Source organism: Pygocentrus nattereri, chromosome 5 (assembly GCF_015220715.1).
Source record: "Pygocentrus nattereri isolate fPygNat1 chromosome 5, fPygNat1.pri, whole genome shotgun sequence".
Taxonomy (NCBI): domain Eukaryota; kingdom Metazoa; phylum Chordata; class Actinopteri; order Characiformes; family Serrasalmidae; genus Pygocentrus; species Pygocentrus nattereri.
The window spans coordinates 3,411,544-3,435,878 of NC_051215.1; the positions used below are offsets into that span (position 1 = coordinate 3,411,544).

Genomic DNA, 24,335 nt, shown 5'->3' on the forward strand with positions numbered 1-24,335 from the left:
TTGTAAATTATTCACCTCTGCAAACTGCATCTCACTCACCATCTACAGACCAATGGGTCAATGCATCATATGTAGCTATTAATGGATTCTAATACTGCATAAAATAATTAGTTGATAAATATGATTAACGCTCTGAAAAAGAATAAGCCTCACTGCTCATATGTTTTACATACTAAAATAAACCTTTATTTTACATGGCTCAAAAATACAAAAAGGACTGAAATGATTGAACAGTAAATACATGTTATTGTGCTGCAATCTGCGATACAAAAGTCATTAAAAGATAAATAATAGTTTTATTTGAAGGCTGGCTACACAAGCACTTCATAATACGTGCATACACATTGAATAATATAGTTTAAAAGCAATACTTTGTTATTTATGAACAATCTGTCAATTATTTGCAAGATGACATAAGCCGTTTAATGAATTGAATGGTATTGAACTAACATGAAGGCCCTTGCTTGGCATTTGTTCCGTTTGTAACACTGTTATGAAATATTGTTCCCATGCCAGACGTAGTTAAGAACGCCATACATTATATCACTTTTACCACAAATCAATGGAAATAATCAGCTAGATCTGCCCTAGACAACTGTAAGTGCTCTTATTGTAAAATGGAAGTGCCTAAACTCACAGAGTGGGGCGGCTGAGTGCTGGAGCATAGCGCCTAAAAATGGCCTACCATCTGTTGCATCACTCACTATAGTTCCAAACTGGCTCTGGAAGCAACATTAGCACAAGAACTGTGCATCAGGAGCTTCATGAAATGGGTTTCCATGGCTGAACAGCTGCACAAAAGCCCAAGATCACCGTGTGCAATGCCAAGCGTCGACTGGAAGGGTGTAAAGCACATCGCCACTGGACTCTGGAGGAGTGGAAAAGTGTTCTCTGGATTGATGTATCATTCTTTACTAGCTTTTAAGTACTGGGTTTGGTGGACACCAGGAGATCGCCAGCTCCTGGAATACGTAGTGCCAACAATAAAGTTTGGTAGAGGAGGGATAATAGTCTGGAGCTGTTGTGGTGTCCACCTACTTTTGGCTATATAGTGTAATTTCTATAAAGCTAAAATGATCATTTTCTTAAATATCTAACATAATTGCTATAATAAATGATCTATAAATTATTTATAAATATGTATAGCAATCTATGGCCTATCATACTTCATAACAGTATCATAAACAGAACAAGTGCCACTTTAGTATAAGGTACCCTACATCCACAGAAAGTCAATTATTTAATAAAACGTCTCATCATCTTGCAAAATCTAACATAAGCTGTATATAAATACTCAGGTGAAGCTTTTTAACTATCTTATATGATGTTTATGCATGCGTCATAAAGCCCCTATGTAGGTAGCCATTAAATAAAGTGCTACCTAATAAACACTTTTAGCGGTTTAGCTTGGCGTACAACATGAAATGTTTTAAATGTAGTACACATGCAAAGAGTTTAGATAACACAAGAAAGTGCTTACAGTGAGAATCAGTAAAAATCAGTAAACAACATTTGATTATAATTCGGTCAACAGTGATTAAGGGACTGTACATTTATCAAAGAGGCTTTTGCCTCCTCCGCCACCTTCACTTGACTCTTGTTTTCAAACCAATGTTGCTAACAATAAATAAAAAAAAAACGGCAACAAGCTTCCATTCACTCACTGCCACATTAACAAGATCGGTCAAGTGATTCCTTTGAAAGGGAGGAGACCCGTGTTTCCGTGTCTTGCCCTATTGCAGCTTTACGTGAGCTGTTTGATGGCCTCGATCCACTCCATCTTCTCCTGTCGTGTGGGCGCCTGGATGAAGTAATGTCTGTCTGTCTGGGTGATGATTTTAAACAGGTTGCCTTGGACTTTACCTTTCACACCTACACAAGGCGAGAAACAGCAGCGTTATCATTTACCTGTGAACACTCCTGCTCACACATCCTGCTACTGCGGAAATCAGTGACTCATGACTGTTCAGACGTATTATCACAGTTCTAGACGTTTAACAGCTCCACAAAAACAACAACAAATCCTTCCTTCCTTTTTCATCATTAACCCTTAAACTGCAAGGACCCAAGTGTACGTCCCACACTGCACTTCCTCACCCTCATAACTACACTTTTAAAAGAGATGGTTCTTCAAGGGTTCTTCAAAGTAAGAAAATGGTTCTACGTAGAACCACGAACACTCAAAAAGAACACTTTGCATGAAACTGTTCTTCAGATTGAATGAAACTAGTGTGCTGTAGATGGTTCTATATAGACCCTTTTTGAAAAGGGTTCTATATAGCACCAAAAAGGGATCTGAGCTCAGTGTCCACAGTGTAAGTGGGCGGGGCTAAACTGCTATAGGCTGAACAGGTGGATAGGTTTAATAAGTGTTGTTTTTCATGACATCACTTAAAAAACGATAAGAGTTTAAAGGAGTGCTCCAACATTCTCACTCCTTTAACCATTGTAATATGTTTGTAACACAACTGTACTACAGTACCACAGACAACTCCACAGCACAACTACTGACTCAATACTCAATTATAATAGAAACCAATGGGCAGCACTACGCAGGACGATAAGCAGAATGAATGATGTTGTATTACACACGCACGCGCACGCACAGACACACACACACACACACACACACACACACACACACACTAGTGTGTATGGATGTGTGTGTGTGTGGTGTGTATGGTCTACGCTGTGCTCCAGCTAACCCAGCCGTATCCTCAGTAGACAAAAGGTCTCATTTTCCTAAAAATAAGCTGTAAAGCTGTAGTTTTCGGAGAAAAGAGCTTTCCTCCTCTTGAAGAGTATAAAGATGTTTCCATGTTTACATGCTTTCCTCATCCCAGAGGGATCTGGTCCACATTAACACCTAAAATTACACCCACCTGAGGGAATGCCGTTGTCATGCAGGGAGGAAACCAAACAGCCGCGTAAAGAGAAACCGCCCGCCGGACTGATGTCATCCTGAGGAGTGATGTCATCACAGGAAGCAGTCAGTACACATCACAGCATCGTAAAAAAAAGCTTGTAAAGCACAAATCAGTCTATAAGATCCACTCCCTCAATTTAATCAAGCGTTCATTGTGTTGGACTTGCGTTAAAGTGTGCTGTATGGCTGGGCAATACAGGCCAAAATCATGATATAAATACGTCCGTATCATTCGATATTGATGATTATTGATAATTAATTGTTTTTTTGCTCAGTTATAAGTTGAAATAGCATTTTAGAAAATATGAAATAATATACAGAACCTTTTTGAATATGATTCTATATAGCACCAAAAAGGGTTCTTCTATTATTACAAGCTTGACATCGTAACCCTTTTTTGGTTCTTTATAGGACCGTATTTAGAACCATTTCACCATGCAATTTAACCCTTAGAGTCTCAGGCTTGTTACATACTAAGCCTTGTTATTCAGTAACTATAGGGACTTCAGTGCAAACTGGCTGAGCTATTCTTAGGTTAAAGGAGTATGTGATTAAACTCTGGGCCCGCCGGTCAGCCCGGGCCATTTAAGGGGTTCTATATACACTTTGTGGTTCTATATAGAACCATTGTCTTTACTAAAGAACCTTTAAAGAAGCATCTTTTTTAAGTGTGTACAGAAGTAGCAAAGCTTTTGCTGCTAATATCGTAGCGAGGAATCACACGGATAATATTACATGCATTATCAATACGCACAACTATTTGAGTGATACATTTATAGATGTGTGATGAAGTTTGCAGAGTGATATAATCTCTCACCTTGCTGGGGTCGTAATAGTGCAAGAAGCCAGGCTCCGCCCTCAGCACGAACAGCCGCACCTTCCAGTTCTTAACCTTGTGTCCCTGAGACACACAGACACACACACACACACACACACACACACACATACAGATTATTTCAGTTGAAATAATTGTCAGAATGACAAAACATTTTTACTGCAGGGGTCAAATAAAGAGCTAAATCTTATTTTCTTCCTCACCTGTTTGAGCAGGTATCCTCTCTTCTGCACTCTTCCGCTCAGCTCCACCGCAGACACAGACTTCTCCGCCTTCACACTCCCTCGCTTCTTAAAGCTTTCAGCCTAAAACGCACACACACACACACACACACACACACAGAGAGTCAGAAAACAGCACTACTGTCAGTTTCACACATTTTTAATGACAGAAGAGAAGAGAAGAGAAGAAAAGGAGGGAATGAGGAGAAGAGAAGAGAAGAGAAGAGAAGAGAAGAGAAGAGAAGAGAAGAGAAGAGAAGAGAAGAGAAGAGAAGGAGGGAATGAGGAGAGAAGGAAGGAATGAGGAGAAGAGAAAAGAAGGAGGGAATGAGGAGAAGAGAAGAGAAGGAGGGAATGAGGAGAAGAGAAGAGAAGAGAAGAGAAGGAGGGAATGAGGAGAAAAGAAGAAAAGATAAGAGAAGAGAAGAGAGAAAAAGAAGAGAAAAAGAAGAGAAGAAAAAGAGAAGAGAGGGAGAGAATGAAGAGAAGAGAAGAGAAGAGAAGAGAAGAGAAGAGAAGGAGAGAATAAAGAGAAGAGAAGAGAAGAGAAGGAGGGAATGAGGAGAAGAGAAGAGAAGAGAAGGAAGGAATGAGGAGAAGAGAAGAGAAGGAGGGAATGAGGAGAAGAGAAGAGAAGGAGGGAATGAGGAGAAGAGAAGAGAAGAGAAGGAGGGAATGAGGAGAAGAGAAGAGAAGAGAAGAGAAGAGAAGAGAAGAGAAGAGAAGAGAAGAGAAGAGAAGGAGGGAATGAGGAGAAGAGAAGAGAAGAGAGAAAAAGAAGAGAAGGAGAGAATGAAGAGAAGAGAAGAGAAGAAAAGGAGGGAATGTGGAGAAGAGAAGAAAAGAGAAGAGAAGGAAGGAATGAGGAGAAGAGAAGAGAAGAGAAGGAGGGAATGAGGAGAAGAGAAGAGAAGAGAAGGAGAGAATGAAGAGAAGAGAAGAGAAGAGAAGAGAAGAGAAGAGAAGAGAAGAGAAGAGAAGGAGAGAATAAAGAGAAGAGAAGAGAAAAGAAAAGGAGGGAATGAGGAGAAGAGAAGAGAAGAGAAGAGAAGAGAAAGAGGGATTGAGGAAAAAAGAAGAGAAGAGAGAAAAAGAAGAGAAAAAGAAGAGAAGAAAAGGAAGAGAAGAGAAGAGAAGAGAAGAGAAGGAGGGAATGAGGAGAAAAGAAGAAAAGATAAGAGAAGAGAAGAGAGAAAAAGAAGAGAAGAAAAAGAGAAGAGAGGGAGAGAATGAAGAGAAGAGAAGAGAAGAGAAGAGAAGAGAAGGAGAGAATAAAGAGAAGAGAAGAGAAGAGAAGGAGGGAATGAGGAGAAGAGAAGAGAAGAGAAGAGAAGGAAGGAATGAGGAGAAGAGAAGAGAAGAAGGGAATGAGGAGAAGAGAAGAGAAGAGAAGGAGGGAATGAGGAGAAGAGAAGAGAAGAGAAGAGAAGAGAAGAGAAGAGAAGAGAAGAGAAGAGAAGAGAAGAGAAGGAGGGAATGAGGAGAAGAGAAGAGAAGAGAGAAAAAGAAGAGAAGGAGAGAATGAAGAGAAGAGAAGAGAAGAAAAGGAGGGAATGTGGAGAAGAGAAGAAAAGAGAAGAGAAGGAAGGAATGAGGAGAAGAGAAGAGAAGAGAAGGAGGGAATGAGAAGAGAAGAGAAGAGAAGGAGAGAATGAAGAGAAGAGAAGAGAAGAGAAGAGAAGAGAAGAGAAGGAGAGAATAAAGAGAAGAGAAGAGAAAAGAAAAGGAGGGAATGAGGAGAAGAGAAGAGAAGAGAAGAGAAGAGAAAGAGGGATTGAGGAAAAAAGAAGAGAAGAGAGAAAAAGAAGAGAAAAAGAAGAGAAGAAAAAGAGAAGAGAGGGAGAGAATGAAGAGAAGAGAAGAGAAGAGAAGAGAAGAGAAGGAGAGAATGAAGAGAAGAGAAGAGAAGAGAAGAGAAGAGAAGAGAAGAGAAGAGAAGAGGACATACAAAGCTATAGAGAGCGGTGGAATCGTCCAGGAACTGTTCCCCCAGAGCAGCGTTACGGATGGCCTCCACACTCTTGATGCCCACAGCCCTCACACTGCCTTCGTCCAGCAGCGCCGACGCCAGCGTCACGGCCTCCACCCGCGTCAGAGCCAACTGCATAAACACCAGCCAGTCCACCACCGCCGAGCCTGCACTCACATCAGCCACGCCCCCATTATTAAAGAGCCCATATCACACATTTCCGTCTATTTTCCAACCTCTAGATATCCCCAGTGGTTTGTGTCCACTGCAGATACATTCTTCATCTGGAATTTTGCCATTTACAAGCAACTGCCAAGAAACTAAACCAATTAACTACACAAGTGTGCCACCCTTCACAGCAGAACCAAGCGTACTAGAGTCGCCTACTTCTTTGAAAGTCATAATTTTATGATTGACAGGTTTATAGGTAACTTTGAGCCTTTATAACTTCATGACGGACATATCAGACCATCAGCAGCCCTGGCCCAAACCAGCTAGCATGACATTTTACATTTACATTTATGGCATTTTGGCTGCCGCTTTTATCCAGAGCGACTTACAATTTGATCATTTTACACAGGGAGGCCAAGGCGGTGTTAGGAGTCTTGCCCAAGGACTCTTATTGGTATAGTGTAGGGTGTTTACCCAGGTGAGGATTGAACCCCAGGCTACAGTGTAGAAGGCAGAGGTGTTAACCACTACACTAACCAACCACTTGACATCATCAAGCTATAAGAAAAGCGGCATGATCACACACCAGAACACTCAGAGGAACCTTCCATCACTAGAAACCAGCTCTAACATCCCACAACCCAGAAATTCAGCACAAACACAGCCAGATCACTGTAAACCTGCTATTAGCTTGGCTTTAGCCCTCATATGACAGCAAAAGGGTTAAACGTGTCTTTAAGACTGACAGACACCGATCAGGCATGACATTCTGACCACCTCCTTGTTTCTACACTCATTGTTCATTTTATCAGCTTTATTAGGTGGATCATTCTCAGCACTGCAGTAACACTGACGTGGGGGTGGTGTGTTAGTGTGTGTTGTACTGGTCTGAGTGGATCAGACACGTCCTGTGGACAGCGTCCTGTGACCACTGATGAAGGACTAGAGGATAATTAGCTCACACTGTACAGCAAGAGATGAGCTATGGTCTCTGGCTTTACATCTACAAGGGTGGACCAACAACGCAGGTGCATCTAATAGAGTGGACAGTGAATGGACCCAGTGTTTAAAAACTCCAGCAGCACTGCTCTGTCTGATCCACTCGCACCAGCGCAACACACACTAACACACCACCGCGTCAATGTCACTGCAGTGCTGAGAATGATCCACCACCCAAATAGTACCTGCTCTGTGAGGGTCCATGGGGGTCCTGACCATTGAAGAACAGGGTAACAGAGTATCAGAGAAACAGATGGACTACAGTCTGTAACTGTAGAACTACAGAGTGCAGCTATACGGTCAGTGGAGCTGATAAAGTGGACAATGAGCATAGAAACGAGGAGGTGGTCATGATGTTACGCCTGACTGGTGTATATCATTGACTTCTGTTCTGATTGGCTGCCTGATTGGTGTATATCATTGACTTCTGTTCTGATTGGCTGCCTGATTGGTGTATATCATTGACTTCTGTTCTGATTGGCTGCCTGATTGGTGTATATCATTGACTTCTGTTCTGAGTGGCTGCCTGATTGGTGTATATCATTGACTTCTGTTCTGAGTGGCTGCCTGATTGGTGTATATCATTGACTTCTGTTCTGATTGGCTGCCTGATTGGTGTATATCATTGACTTCTGTTCTGATTGGCTGCCTGATTACGGATTGTGTGATATTACCGGAACAAATTGTTAAGCTTGTTTATCCGCTTCTTTCGCATGTGTGGATCCTCCGGAAAGCTACAAGGATCCATTTGCTTCCTGGCAGCCAAGAACAGCACAACGTTTAATCGTTTTCCCACATCTTCCACTCCAACAACTCAGACTGTCTGCAGGAACAGCACTACGTATCACTTCATCAGGAGTGGGCGGGGCTAAACTATTCAACAGCTGCTGAAAGGGCAATAATATGGACACATGGCTATGACATCATAAAATGGGCTGATTTTGCAGATTAGCTTCCAAAATTTGGTTGGTTTCCAATGGAACTGACCCTTTAACAATACCGGCTGACCGTGCTTACAGATACTGACCTGAGAAGCAGTTGATGTAGGTGCTGCCCTGCTCCACGTGGCTGCTCATCTTGATCCCACTGTGTACGTCATACATGGAGTCCACCACCTGACTGATACAGAGAGACACTCACTTTAGGACATAGTGTGGGTCAGTGAGAGGGACCCACAGCCCAATAACATCCACACAAAGCAGCTCTGTGGTAAGAAATGGGTCCACTGATGAAGGGCTAACTCAAGCTGTGCATCAACAGATGAGCTACAGTCTCCAACTGCACACCAGCACTGTGGAGCTACAAGAGAGGCGTTTCCAATAATGTGGCCGGCGAACGTAGACTCACCGTTTCGTTGCACCAACAGTGTGAACGTCCTTAGTCTGGAATCACTTGCTGTTTTAATAATTATTTTAATCAATAATAATATATACACATACACAGTGCAGATTAAAATATAATATTAATTTGGCACCAAAAGATTTTTTTTTTTTGGAAAAGATTTTTGGAAACACCAATAGGTTATTAAGTAATAATTCATAATGTGTAACATATTTAAAGCAATTTATAGTCATTTATTGTCAGGTTATCAGCCTTGAAATTTGATTGGGCATTAATTGTATTACAGCTTTAATTAGAAGTGCATTCTAGATATTATTATTAACTTATTGTGAATATTAATTGTGAATATTAATTGTATTGTAAATTCCCTCTGGATATTAATTTTACTTTTAATTTTAGTTTTATTATGACCTTAGTTCTAACAATAATTTAATCAGAACTTAATTCTGGATATGACTTTATTAAAAATTCTGGACATTAAAATGATTGTGTATTCATTCAGGATGACTATTTTAATAGAACTTCATTTGGATTAATTCTGTTATGAATTCATTCTGGATAATTATTTTATTAGAACTTCTGGATTTCTTTATTTCTTCCTGACTTGTTATTTAAGAGCTGTGACTTTGAGTACAGTCATCATTTTAGACTCATACTTGCAAGAAAATGTGTTTAATATGATGGACAGGCAGGTTCTGCTGGACTGTGAAGGAGATCTCCATCACTGATGGTTCCTCACCTGAGGTTGATGTTGTGAAGCTGCAGTGATTTGGAGCCTTTGCGCGCGGGTGCAGGTGGGGTGTTGGTGCTCCCTGGGCGGAGTTTCTGTACTGCAGCTCTGATCTCTGTAGCCCACTCGTCTCGCTCCTCCCTTGAACACGCCTCCAGGAAATACTCCTCAGAGGAATTGCTCTTCAGCCTCAGCACCAACTGGGGGGGGGGGGGGGGGGGGGGGAGCAAAGTGGTTACTATGACAACAACCTCAAGAATGCTCTCTCTTTCTCTTTTTCTCACACCCACTATCTCTCTCTCTCTCTCTCTTTCATTTTCCCATTTCTCTCTCTCTTTCTCTCTCTCTTTCTCCCCTTTCTCTCTCTCTTTCCCTTTCTTTATCCCTTCTCTTTCTCTCCCTCTCTCTCACCAATTACCTCTCACTCTTTCTCTCTCTTTCCCCTCTTCCCTCTCTCTCTCTCTCTCTCTCTCCCTCTCTTTCTTTATCCCTTCTCTCTCTCTCTCTCTCTCACCAATTATCTCTCACTCTGTCTCTCTCTCTCTTTCCCCTCTTCCCTCTCTCTCTCTCTCTCTCTCTCTCTCTATCTCTCTCTCCCTCTCTCTTTCTTTATCCCTTCTCTCTCTCCCTCTCTCTCACCAATTATCTCTCACTCTTTCTCTCTATTTCCCCTCTTCCCTCTCTCTCGCTCTCTCTCCCACTCTCTTTCTTTATCCCTTCTCCCTCTCCCTCTCTCTCGCCAATTATCTCTCACTCTGCCTCTCTCTCTCTTACCTCTTCCCTCCCTCTCTATCTCTCTTCCACCATCTCTCTTTCACCCCCTTATCTCTCACTCTATATCTCTCCTTCTGTGTCTTTCTCACTTTCTCTTTCATTCTCTCCCTCTTTCTCTCTATCTCTCTCTCTTTATAACTCTTCTATTCTCTCTTTTTATCTCTCTTTCTATTCTCTTTCTATGTCTCTTTTTCTCTTTCATTCATTCTTTCTTTCAATCTTTCTTTCTTTTGTTCTCTCTCTCTCTCTCTCTCTCTCTCTCTCTCTCTCTCTCTCTTTCTCTCTCTCTCTCTCTGAGATACGGCTCATTTTGCACCAAACTCACAGCTTCTGCCTGTTGAGACGCAACGTTTCATTATGGTTATTATTATGATATAAAGCTTACAAAAACACGCTGCAGCAGGTCCAGATCCCAAAGACTCCAGTGACTGTGTCTGCAATAAATCTAACAAGCCAGAACATGAGACTGAGAGTCCTGCACTTGACTTAAATATGTGAGGAGCTCCAGAACTGCAGCTGTGAGTTAGAACACAACCAGAGCGACACACCCGGCAGAGCTGCTCAGGTCATATCAGGTCAGACTACAGCTCTGCAGCTGGTCATTAGGAGGTGGAGCTGTGATCTTATAATAATAATGAACTCCTGAATCTCTGATGAACCCAGTGACTGAGGCCCCAGGTGAGCAGGTCATCAAAGCGTGAACTGATAGTTCTGTCAGTCTGAAGGATGGACAGAAACACCTGTGGATGTTTTCAGATCTGAAGCAGCTTGATTTCCTCCTCTCTCTCAGAGATCACAGCTTTCGGTGTTGTTTATTGGATGGGGCAGATTTGGGGTTGACCAGCTCTTCCAGGTGGTTGTTAGGAGGAACATTTTCTCAAGTCCTATTTTGTCTTTATGCAAGTGGATTATTTTATATTTAATCTCCTCAGAAATACCTTCTAAAAATAAATAACTTTAAAATGAATTACATGTGGTCTCTGACTTTTACACTGTACTGTATGTGTAAATCAAAGTGAAAGCAAATTTCAGTTTGTGGGGAAATTGTGAAAACGTCTGTTTTTGGTTAAACTCTGGCTTCAACTATTATGTTGTGCCCTGTGAGTGACTGACAGAGTGTTACCTTACCGGTCTGTTTTCAAATTCCAGGTAAGGGCAGGTAATCTCACAGCCGGCTAAAGGGATGGTCCCTCTGTGGCAGGAGTCCCTCTTGCCACCTTCATATTTGTAATACAGCAGCTTATCCGCTTTCAGGACGAACCACCGGACCTTCCAGTTGAGAACCACATGACCCTGAGGAGGGGAGTGAAGACAAGGCATTAGAAAATGACGATATAACAAGGCCTACATTACTTACAGTAGCCTGGCGAGGTTCACCTGCTGACACAGGCTACTCCACTCACGCTGAAGTTATAAGGAGTGTTCACAGCAGCCCAGCCTGCTTTATGAAGAAGACAGGATACAGAGCAGCCAATCAGAGCAGAGCTTATTTACATATATCAGCCTTGAAGGCACACTAACAAAAACAGCCTGTTTGATTCTGAGGGACAAAGAGATGAATTATGATTGTTTTGACCAATAAAAGCAAGTGGATCTCAAGAAAAAATAAAAAATACAATACAAATACAGCACAGGGGCCCTTTAAAGTTTAAAGGGTCCATGTATGGAAAATTGTTCCTGCTTTTTTGAAATAAAAGAGTTTGATTTAGCATGTAAACGCTGTTTTGATCCATACCATTCAGTCCTTACAGTCCACATGTGTCCACTCATTTATACATATTTATACTGAAAGGAAACCTCGTATATTCATTTTTGACACTTTCCAGTTTTTGACGTAATTTGAAAATACCTCTTACCCTTTACATTGTGTGTAAATTTCATGATGAACGGACCAGAAGAAACGGCCCAAAATGACTTTGAAATATGTCTGGTTCCACTGACTTACATTAAAAATACAGTAGGTTTTTTCCGTCTCCTATAAAGTTACTTTTTAGGAGATACGAGGTTTTCTTCTGACCTACCTGTTCAACCTATTTAAGTTTAGCCCTGCCCACACACAGACATCAAAACAAGTATCCTTTCAGCGCAGACTACTTTTTCAATGAGACAGAATACAAGCTAGCCAATCACAACAGAGCATATTTACATATACCAGTCTTAAAGGCACAGTAACAAAAACAGCCTGTTTAAATCTAAGGGATAAAGAGAGGATGTAAAATGCTCCTGTAGAAATGATGAATAACATGTTTTTTGGTACATAAAATCACACAAATGTTATTAGTTAATATAAGAAAAGTAAGATATGGGCCCTTTATGATTAATAGTATTAATAACTGAGTAATAAAGAGTTCTTTAAAATGCTCAGCAGAGTCAATACTTCTATCAGATGCTCCTATGACTATAAACTCAGCTAATGTTCTCTGTAGTCAGTGTAGTTACTGAATAATAAGCCTTGAGAAATAATAAGCCTAAAATTGAAGGGGCTAAGACAGTTTCACAACACCTACAGCTCAAAAAAGCACAACTGAAAAATGTATCTTACCCTCTTCACCAAAAATCCATCTTTAAGAACAGAGCTGTCCTGCACGTCGTTGTCCATGGCTAATTCTGAATGTAGTGAGTGTGGTCAGCTCTGGAGGTGTTTTATAGCCCTAACAGAATTCCCTCGCTCTTGCGTCATCACACGTGCCACACCCTGCTCACCATGGAGCCTCGGGGGGGCAAAAAAGCCAGCAGGAACCTGACAGGCAAGCATGAAGAACAGTAATAAAACGGGACGAGAAACAGACCCTTTGAAACATTACGCTGAACTGAACTGAAGAAAGTCAAGCTTAAAGCTGAGGAGCTGGAACCAGACCGAGCTTGAACCTTCTCAGGCTGGATGGCAGCTCAGGTAGCTGCTTATGAGTCACCTCCAAAAGTGTTGAGTCACAGGTGGCGGGCAGTGGTGTTGAAATCAGCAGGTCACCATGATTACACAGTGGTTTTACTTCAAAGAGCCAGAGATGAATCTTCACCATTACTCAGCTCCTCAATGAGCTGTTCCAGAGTTTAGTCTGAAAACAGAAGAGCTATGGTTACCAAACAGAATATTATGCCAAATAAAAAAAGCAAATATATATATATATATATATATATATATATATATATATATATATATATATATATATATACGTTCATTCATATACAATAATAACATATAGATTTTAACATTCATCCTAGCCGGGAAAGGATGGCATTCTCACTCCGGGTGAAGGCAAATGACCTGCCCCAGGTGGAGGAGTGTAAGTACCTCGTTTTTGTTTTTTAAGTGATGGCAAGAGGGATCATGAGGGATCATGAGGGATCATGAGGGATCATGTCCCACAGGCTAGAACAGCAGTAATGTGGTCACTGTACCCAACTGTAGTGGTGAAGAGCCATAAGGCAAAGCTCTCTGTTTAGGCATGGCCTACCAGAACAAGACCCCGGGGTTGTCCTACTAATGCGTATAATCCTGTGAAGTTAAACAATGTAAGTGTATTATAATCAATTCAATAATTTTTTCGAGTTTAGTTTCATTTTATTGAAAACATTTATTCCAAACTTCTGAATGGCAGTGTAGATGTGCATCGCACTGTCTGTCATAATAAAACCTTGTATCTCCAAAATACTAAGTTATTTTAAGTTGAATTGTGTGTTAATGTAAAGCGATTACATTGTTCAATGGAAGGGGGAGCTGATGTTTTCAGTTGGTGCTGTAACAGAGAAGAAACATAGAGCCTGTAAGTGACTCATTTGGTCTGTTATTCTGAGAAGGAGAGTAAATGAGTCGAAACCTGAGATCTGAGAAAAACTGAGTTTTATTCTGAGTAAAGGTTTCAGTCAGCTTTAATGGAATTGCACAGTGAGCACTTGAATCCTGCCCACTTTACAGTGTTCCAGTCTGTCAGCGGCTCATTTACTGAAGCATCACTTGCTGAGTCTGAAGAGGAATGAGCTCAAAAAACAGCAGTGAATTCACCAGCACCTTCATCACAACCACTAGAGGGCGCTAAAGCTCTGCTGTTAAATACGTGAACATATGAAAGAAGAGCCATCACTCCAGCAGACCTCGGACCTCAGAAAGAAGAGAATTCTTCATATAGAGCCATAAAAAAGGATTTAATAACACTTCACTTTGTTTTGTATTCTCACTGGTTGATGGGTGGGCTTAGGGTGGGTCAAACCAAATGTCCTCACAGGCCCCACTTTGGTCTGCTCTACAGCAGTGTTTCTGAACTCTGGTCCTGGAGGCCCACCGTCCTGCACCTTTTAGAGCTTTTCTGCTTTAACACCCCCACTTTATCTCAATAATGGGCTGTTACTGAGCTGATTAGCTGGATCAGGTGTGTTCAGAGCAGGAACACAGTAAAAAGCGCAGGGCAGTGGGCCTCCAGGACCAGAGCTGAGGCACAACTGCTCTACTGTGCCTGCAACGTAATGCATCCTGGAGATGAAGTGCTGACCAGGATGTGACGCTGATCCTCTTTTAATTAAAAGGGCTCCAGGAGACATACAAACACACAGTGGTCACAACCATGTTACTGTTTGCACGGCTGTGTGTGTGTGTGTGTGTGTGTGTGTGTCTGCGCATTTAAAAGAGAGACAAGTCACTAGTGCAGAAACGTCCCGCAGAGCTTCCTCACCTCCCGACTGCTGTGATCGTCCTTCAATCCATCGATCCATCCATCTATGCAGCCATCCATCCATCCATCAATCCATTCATCTATCTATCTATCTATCTATCTATCTATCTATCTATCTATCTATCTATGCAGCCATCTATGAATCTATCCATCAATCCATCCATTCATCTGTGCAGCCATCCATCTATCTATCTATCTATCTATCTATCTATCTATGCAGCCATCCATCAATCCATCCATCCATCTATCTATGCAGCCATCCATCAATCCATCCATCCATGCAGCCATCCATCCATCTATCTATCTATCTATGCAGCCATCCATCAATCCATCGATCCATCCATCTATGCAGCCATCCATCCATCCATCAATCCATTCATCTATCTATCTATCTATCTATCTATCTATCTATCTATCTATCTATGCAGCCATCCATCAATCCATCCATCTGTCTATCTATCTATCTATCTATTTGGACATTAATGTTAAAAGTGTAATGTTTGGGATTTTTAATGAAACTTTTTCCAAAAGTGTTTTGGAATTTTATTGTTTGTGTTGTTAATTGTAAGATTTGGAAGACGCGCTGTAAAATGGTAATAGAACAGTGTGGAATACCTGCAGAAACAGTTTATAAACAAATACTGTGTGAGGTCAAAAGACTGCAGACAATAGACACTCGAGGAAAGAGAAGGTTCCCCTGGACTCTGCTGGACTTTTAATCAGTGCTGTATCTGTCTAAATATAAATAGCTCGATTGTGTCATATTGTAGAAATGTTGATAAATGTGGATTTTGTATTTTGTACCACTTTACAATGCAAATTTTGCCCTTACAGTCCATTAACTTGTTTTTCCTTCATTTCTTTCATACAGTCAGCAGGATGCCAACCTCATCAAGCCAGTGGACCAATATGCTTGCTATCTGGGCACTTTCCCCTTTACAACAAAATCAGCCAAGCTATGTTTAGTGTCTGAAGTTTACTGCTTTACATTTTGTGCTGGAGCTACAAGGCTAATGTAGCTAACAAGTAATGGAAGCATATAATTAGCATCAATTAGCCTAATGCACACTGCAGCCTAAATCATCACACACCTTGCGTTTTATGCCTACTGTGAAAAAGTGATTAATTTATTATTAATCAATCACCACAAGAGCAAATAACCATTACTGCAGTGAATTCTGTCCATGTTTACAGACAACAGTGAGTCATACAGTGTCCGAAACCACAAGCAAGATCATTAGAGATTCCCCTTGCTGGTTTCTGCTGGTCTTGTGTTGGTCTGGTGCTGGTTCAGCTTGTCACCCAGCATGGTCCAGGTCACGACACGTCTTACACCATTCGAACTGACACTTAGCATCACCCATAGGCCCTAAGCCTGGAAACCTGTTTCACAATCTCCTCACATACAGTTGCTGTGCTGTTGTTGCTCCCAGATTCACTTTGTAGCTCTGCAGTGAGCGATGCTTCAGAGAACACGTGATCTTTACTGCACTTCTTCTTCACGGCTGAGCTGTTGTAGCTCTAGACTCTTCCATTTCACAGCATTAGCGCTTACAGTTGACTGGGGCAGATCTAGCAAGGCAGAAATTTCTCCCGGCATCCTATGATGGTGCCATGTTTGACGTTAAGGTGTTGCAGGGTGTGGCTGACACACCTGAACTCAATAATTAGGAGGGACGTCCACATATTTTTGGCCATATAGTGTATGTGTGAGCGACTTTATCTGTGGTGCCATTTATAGAGATCTAAGCTGTGTCAATTTTAACTACTGTTTGCTCATTATTAGTCACTGGAGGTTAGCTACACATGCTCACCTGAAGGAACAGTGGATTTCATTTATTTAGATTGGAATAATATTTTAATACGAGTGTATTTGTGTGTATGAAAGCCACTCTCACACACACACACACACACACACACACACACACACACACACACACACACACACCAACTCTCTCACACTGGTCAGCTGTTGAGCTGGGGTGTGTTACAGCTGCACCCCAGAGAAAGAATGTATGTGAGGCGTGTCTCTACAAGTAACCATTAACCCTGTTCAAACAGTTATTACGTAAATGATGATGTCAATTACATCAGCCTCCCGGATGCAGAGTGCCGCACACCACACCGCACACTAAAACACCCCAGAAAGCTCAAAGTTAGTGAGCTTGGGGAAAAGTTTACACATAATTAACTGCACAAGACAGTAGAAAAGAGGTTATTGATATTGCTTACACCAAGTTTGACAAAAATCTTACTATGCCCAGTTTTCCCCTCAACCCAAACGTGTTCTATCAACCAAGGCACGCTTGGTGTCTGAAGTTTGCTTCTTTAGTTTTACAATGGACCTACAAAGCTAATGTACAGTATTGTGAAAAAGTCATTCACTCATTCAGGAAAAAAAAGGAAAAGAAAACACAGATTTAGCAGAAAATCACACAAAAGCCTCAATATAATATCACACTTTCAGCAGTGTATCTACTTTTTACTATTATTACAGCTTCTGTTGAATTTCAGTTGAACATTTCTGTTGAGTCTTAGAAGCTGGTTGCAAATCTGCTTTTGAAGGTCAAGTACTCCCAGTTACACATGTACACATCTCAGATGTCCAGTTTCAGTAGCCACGTTCACATGAAGCTTGATAATCTGGTAATAATCTGACTAATGGCTCAAGGGGAACAGAATACGTCCAAGTAAACACCTTAATCAGAATAGACTAGTCCCACTGAGGCCATCTGGTGTGCAATTTCTATCTGATTAAATGAGTAATCCTGGGTAATCCTGTAAATAATCTGTTAAATAGAAGAATAATAACCTTGTAAACACCTGTATCTTATTACATTCCCTATCGGAAAGTTTGTCCGTTCTGTGCGTCACGTCATAATGACAGTTTATACCGTTCAACACGGCGGAGCAGAAACTGGTTTGCAGAGGAGACAAAGTTTATGCTCTGATCTTTCAAAGACGGCGGCTGGACGGACGTCCAGTTTATGTGTCTCAGAACACGACGTCTTCCTCTCGGCCTTCTTTAAAAAGGACATGTGAAGGACGTTTTCCTGAGTCTGACATCATTTTAAAGCAATTAAAAACAAAATCACTGCTCACTGCTGCTCATCTCACTCTGAGTGGGCTCACGTGATGCTTGTTGTCATGGTAACATCTACACTAAGTGGTAATTTTGGATCATATTACTTGTAGTGTCCATGTTAACAGAGGTTTTCTGTCAGATTGTTGAGCAGAGTGAGATATGAACACCTCAGTCTTGGTCTATAATCGGAAAGTATTCAATTGAATTAAAAAAAAATCTTTGCATGTAAACACAGACAGTGTTTTAGTGCTAACCTTCTCTGTCTGTATCCTTTTCTCGGTGAGCGCGTATACATGCACTCAGTGATCCGATCATAATCAGATTTCCGCAGTTATCTGATTATTCATTTACATTTATTTACATTTATGGCATTTGGCTGACGCTCTTATCCAGAGCGACTTACAATTTGATCATTTTTACACAGGGAGGCCAAGGTGGAGTTAGGAGTCTTGCCCAAGGACTCTTATTGGTATAGTGTAGGGTGTTTGCCCAGGTGGGGGATTGAACCCCAGTCTACAGTGTAGAAGGCAGAGGTGTTAACCACTACACTAACCAACCACGATTATTCATAGGCAAATGATTATCTTATATCTAATCTTCTCAGAAATAGCTCCCGAAATGGCAGGTTTGACTAAACGAAAGGGTGGTCTCTGAGTTGGTGGGATATAAGCTGTCATTACTTGTTAGTTATATTAGCATGGTAGCTCTAAAGAAGCAAACCTCAGACACCAAACGTGTCTTAGATGATCGACTGAATTTGGGGTAAGGGGGGGAACTGTGACTTGATTTTTTTCGCTTTAAAAACATCTTTAAAAATATCTGCAGTACATTTTTGCTGGATAACAACACACCACATCATTTTTTCCTCAGTGTACATGAACAAATTTGTGTCCTTCAAAAGTGTCGTAAAAGTTTGTAAAAGTTTTGGCAATTATGAAAAAAAAACACGGTGACAGACATTGTTTACTTTAATTGATTAGACACTACATGTGGGTATTTCCCGTAAAGAATAATACATTATTAGTAATTTATATATATTTATAATACATTCAAATGCTTAAAAACTACAGCGTGCTCCAGTTCAGTTTTTCTCACAGCACCGCTCAACTGCAAACTTATCTAGGGATCCAGCCCAAGCCTTAAAAGCACTAATGTCAGGTTGCCAGATTTTGATAAGTCACCCTTCATACGTCACAGTAACTGCAAAAACAGATGGAGCTCAAACACCTGTTAAAATACCACTTACATAATAAGACAGTAACAGCTTTCTACATCTATATGTAGCGCAGAATGAGTGGATAAACACGCACAATTCAATATGAAGTTCATTTCCGCCACACTGAAAAAGTAACGCAGGCAGGAATTGAACAGCAATGGAAAACCTTACAAACACAAACGTTCCTTTGTCCTACTCGCTCTCTCTCGCTCGTCCTGCCTCTCTTGCTGTTTGTGGAAAAAAGCGACAGATTGAAGGATTGAATTTCCTTCAGACGGGAACGTAATTCAATCCGTTTAACTTCTAAAAATAAAAGCTTTTTTAAAAGTGTTTCGGCCTTCTGTGACCCATAAAAAGGCCACGTAATATAAGGACACATTCTCTTTCTAGAGTTACTGCCAAAGGTAAGTACACAATAAAGGCAATAGTTGTGTTGATGAGCACATTTGATTCAAGCAAATTCAATGCATCTGAAAAAAACTACAGCTAAAAGAAACACAATCTACAGTTGAGGTTTAATTGCTGCTCACTTTTTCACCTATTTTTACACTAAAAAGATGATATGTATGATTTTAAAGTGTTAAAGTCTCACAAATGGCAAAAAAAGACACCTCTATGAAGAACACCATTATGATAATGCTAATTTCTAGCACCCCTATGGGAGTTCTAATAGTATGTTAGCACGAAACAAACAATGGCACAGATAAAAAATTTTGGCTGTTCTACATTAAACACTCTAGGACTTCCAGAAGGCCATTTTTTCTCATGAAAGGGGTCCCACCCTCAGAAAAACAACATGTGATTGGTTGATTTCTCTGTCGTTTCCTATTTATGATGGTAGTCAGTCCATCTCCTGAAGTCCTAACCAATGGGAGAGCTCACTTGGCTGTATCTACCAACAGTTTACCCTTGGGCGTCGCAAGCGTCCCAACTATAACTTAATGAAATGAGAGCATAACTACAATACTTGCAGAGTTTAAATACAACAATCAATTCATTTGATTCTATTAAATAAAAACGAACTAAAAATGACAGAATTTTTTAGTTCCCAGAAATCATAAGGCCTTGTCTAGACACCTAGACGGCCCTGATAGTCCTATCAAAGCCAGTGAAAGCGGCTTCTGAACACAGTCTTGTGTTTTTCACAGTGGTCTATCCAACGTAAAGCCAGAAAAGCCTAGAAACAGACCATTTAAGACAAAAAACATGTTTCTCAAGCACTCTTGTTGACAGCTGTGCAGCAGTTTGTCATGCAGTAATGCAGAAAGAGCTGCATAATACCTGTGTTCATGTTTACACGTGCATTCAGTCGGCTCATGGCCTGCGCACTGTGTGGTCTACCTGCCTGTCGTTCTACCTCTTTCTCTACATTCTCTCTCTCTCTTTGTCTCCTCTTTCTCTCTCAGGAATGTCTGACTCTGTGCCATGCCGTCACTATTTTTTCAGGGTGTGAGATGGAGTCTTTCCACTGTTCCATGGCCTCGGGTGATGGACTTTCAAAACCCAGGAGAACCTAGAGACACAAAACATTCATATGTTCACGATTTGTGCTGTAACAACATTTTCCTATTACATTTTGTGCACTTGTATGTACATCATGCTCACGTTTATATTTTCACTTTCTGCATTTTCCTGTATTTTATCTTTTGCCCAGAAAAAATTAACAGTTGAGTGATTTAATTTACCAAAAATATCTGTAATTAATTTTTAAATTAATTTCATTTTCCAACCGTTCTTCATTCCATTTTGTGGTAACACTTTCTATGAATGTCACGTTTCTGCTGGCGTTCTGTTGGATATGCAGTGTTAAGTGAGTGCCAGGCTAACGGTGGTGCACATTAACAGTGGTGAACATTGACTTTCCCACATTGGGTGAAACACTGCGGCTGCTCTAGTTTAAACTCAGACAGTTGAAGCCTGTAATGAGCTTTATTGTGTTTCAGTGTTTCAGTAAATCCTTCAGTAAATTCTTCAACTTGGAGCCTCAGTCTAAACCCTGGAGGAGGCTTTAGTCCAGTACACTTCATTTTACTTAGAGCGGACAAATACAGCTTATGAGCTCTTATAACTTGTTATGAACAGTACTTATAATGCATTATGTTAAAAATTCATAATGCATAGTAAGCATGGCTATAATATGTAATGCATTTTTATAAATATGTATAGACATGTTTATTATGCCTTATGAATGCATCATAACATGCTAAATTTGTGTCTATAGATGCTTACTAATGTGACATTCACAGAAAGTGTTACCCATTTGGTTTCTGCTCGTAACATGCAGATGACTTTTGGGCAGCATTGTTGTGATGTCACATTAAAAATGAGCTGCTTTTGCAGCTTAATTTCCATATATAGACTCTGTGGACTGTGACTTGTTTACGTAGTACTCTTCTATTTAAAAATAAAAAAATTTTTTAAAAAGTCAAGAAAATTCAGTGCACTAAATATATAAGTGTAAATGCTCACCTGTCCCAGCAGGTGTTTTCTGCGTATGGATCCGCGGCTGTACAGTTTGACTGCCAGCTGTAGATTGTGGTCCTGGTTAGTGATCGGTAGGAGCATCGACTCCCCCCACTGGACCTGACCTCCAGATGACCTCACTACCTTCGTCTTCCTTTTCAGTATGAAGCGTCCATCACTAAACATCTCCACTTTCACAAAGAAACCTGCCAGGAGCCACCAGGGAGAGATAATTCAGATACTCCCACACTGTCATAGACTACTAGTCAAGAAAGCCATTGAATAGGAAAAGAGCTACAGGCTGGGGAGTTTTTTATGATACACGATGCATCTCGATATCTATTTTTTCTCAAATCTGATAAGTTATAACAGACAAATTAGTGCAACATTTTAAAAATACTATTAAAAGCCGGGAATCAAACTACTTGTATTCAACCTTTGGCACACTGTGCTACACTAAATCCAATTAAACAGGACTAATTATGCTCCCGTTTTAATCAAACATGCAGTTGGAATGTAGTTTTTAAGTACTGAAGATATCTACCATATGCTCAGACAAGCTTATTGTGCTGCAGTTAATCACGATAACAATCAATATTGTCCTATTGACCACCTCTAGTGTTATCTATACTGTCATCTATACAAAAAGTACAAAAGGACTTAATAACTGATGTTTTAGGAATGCAGTTTGTGAGGTATACATATCTAATACTTGTTAGCTACATTAGCCTAATAGCTTCAGTGCAAAACTAAAAAGAAGCAAACTTCAGACACCAAGCAAGTCTTGGCCGATCAGTTACGTCTGTTGTAAGCAAGAAACTGTGTAGATTTATTCATGTACTTATTTTTACTCAAATATCCAATCCAGGGCTCCCAAGTGGCCGGAGTTTGATCCTTAATGATGGTACAGCCAAGAGAGTCCAAATTGGCCTCTCTCTCTCTCTCGCTCTCTCTCTCTCTCTCTCTCTCTCTCTCTCTCGCTCTCTCTCTCTCTCTCTCTCGCTCTCTCTCTCTCTCTCTCTCTCTCTCTCTCAGTGAGGATAGTGGTATCGTGGTGGTACGAGCGGGGGAGTCCTAACTAGTGGGTGGAACCGGGGAGAAAACTGGGGGGAGAAAATTGTCCTGAGAGACAAATGAAGCTCCACCACACCTTTTCAAACTGTCACTAACATCACATCATTGGAACTCAGCACTCTTAGAAGAGAACGCTGCTGTAACAGCAGCATATAACAGACGCCTACATTGGCTAGAATTGAGCTGAAAGACTGGGGAGAGCAAGGACCTCCCTTCCTACACACAGCTCCCAGCCTCTGGCTGATAGCATGGATAACGCAAGATCTCATTATGATAGCGCCAATGCCTAGACAGCTTAGTCACACGTGAGCCGTTTTGCTGCGCTGATCTTTTCAGTCAAACTATCACTTTAAAGCACGCAGAAGTGTTAACTATGACTCACTCTGTGTGAGGAGTGAGGATGATGATGGTAGATTCTGAGCGCTGAGGATCTGGAGCTGAATCCGGCTGCTGACCGGCTGGAAGCATGTAGCCAGCTCGAGCTCAGCATGACAAACCTAGAGAAACACAATACAGGCAGTATTACAATAAACTGAACCAACACACATACCAACACAGGCACAGTATCTCCAAAATGGTAACTTCACAGGATATAGAAAAAACATACTTTACTTTCAACGTAAGTCAATGGAACCAGACGTCTTTCAAAGTCATTTTGAGAAATTTCTTTTAGTCCATTCGTCATGAAATATATACATAAAGTAAAGGGTAACAGATATTTTCAAATTTTGTCAGAAACTGAAAAACGAGATACAAGGTTTTCTTCTGACAGCAGTGAAATGCTCTCCTTTTCCTTTATAAACTGAGAGTTTATTACATCTTGTATTTGTACTGTATTCATTCTGTATTTTGTGCTAATTTCATGTTTACCTTCCCAGAGACTGCAGGTGGAAGTTGGATAGTAGCTAACGCTGGCGCACAGAAACTTTTTATTAAAAGACACATCATAAATAAAACTAAACCTCACTCTGAAAGGCAGGCAGGCAAACAGAGGGAGAATGAAACGGCATGATGAAAGCCACCTTCATGTTACAGGCCGCTGAATTGTATTTGATTGTATTTGATTGTATGAGATTGCGCTAAGCAGGTTTTGGGGGCACCCTGGATCACAGCCCCTCGCTGTGAGCATGTACACAAAGACAGACCTGATTTCTGAAAGCAAGAGCCTCAGTCCACTGTCCTACATTCACTATTGACCAATCCACAATCTATATCCCCTTTTCACCCTCTTATTTCCTACCTGTAATCTCAAACATATTGATTTCCTTTCCAGTTTCTGTGTCCCAGGTCAAGTACACCTGCACATTAGTGTGCAAAAGTCAGAGAGCACCTTTCTCGAATTTAATTTCCAGGCAAAGCAGTTATTAGGTACAAGTTATTCATTTTTTGGGAGATTAAAGTTCAAAACTGATTAAAAGCTACATAGAAAAACGAGACTCCTAACAACCACCTGGAAGAGCTGCTAGACCCCAAAACTGCCCCCATCAGATAAACAGCACTGAAATTTTTTATATATATAATTTTTTGTCATAATTTGAAAATGCCTGTTGTCCTTTACATTGTATGTAAATTCCATGAATATATTCCAAAATATGCTTGGAAAAATGTTTGGTTCCATTGACTTACATTCAAAGTTAAGTAGGTTTTTTTCTATCCTCTAAAGTTAGCATTTTGGAGATACAAGGTTTTATTACAACAGCAGCGATATATATATATATATATATATATATATATATATATATATATATATATATATATATAATGTTATTATAACTTGCACTTAAGGATCATTTTGAATGGATAACAAATGTAGCATACTGTACACACATATACACACACACACACACACACACTCAGTAAGAAA

General features: G+C 40.6%; 2 protein-coding genes across 2 annotated transcripts in view; both read right to left on the minus strand.

Moving 5' to 3' along the window:
- Positions 1–8: 8 nt before the first annotated feature.
- Positions 9–12,566, minus strand: plek2 (pleckstrin 2). Its single transcript, XM_017718254.2, has 9 exons — positions 12,509–12,566; positions 11,095–11,259; positions 9,202–9,392; positions 8,149–8,240; positions 5,931–6,118; positions 3,965–4,066; positions 3,744–3,827; positions 2,883–2,961; positions 9–1,872 (listed from the first exon to the last, which is right to left on the minus strand). The coding sequence occupies exons 1-9, from the start codon at positions 12,563–12,565 to the stop codon at positions 1,745–1,747; spliced, it is 1,086 nt and encodes a 361-aa protein (XP_017573743.1). The 5' UTR covers position 12,566; the 3' UTR covers positions 9–1,744.
- Positions 12,567–18,671: 6,105 nt separating this feature from the next.
- The window catches only part of LOC108439703 (tandem C2 domains nuclear protein), a 28,989-nt gene continuing 23,325 nt past the window's right edge, over positions 18,672–24,335 (minus strand). The window contains exons 9-11 of the mRNA XM_017718253.2: positions 22,854–22,968; positions 21,404–21,603; positions 18,672–20,447 (exon numbers count right to left, since the gene is read on the minus strand). Of these exons, the coding sequence (XP_017573742.1) occupies positions 20,337–20,447; positions 21,404–21,603; positions 22,854–22,968 (426 nt within the window). The 3' untranslated portion in view covers positions 18,672–20,336. The remainder of the gene's footprint in view (positions 20,448–21,403; positions 21,604–22,853; positions 22,969–24,335) is intronic.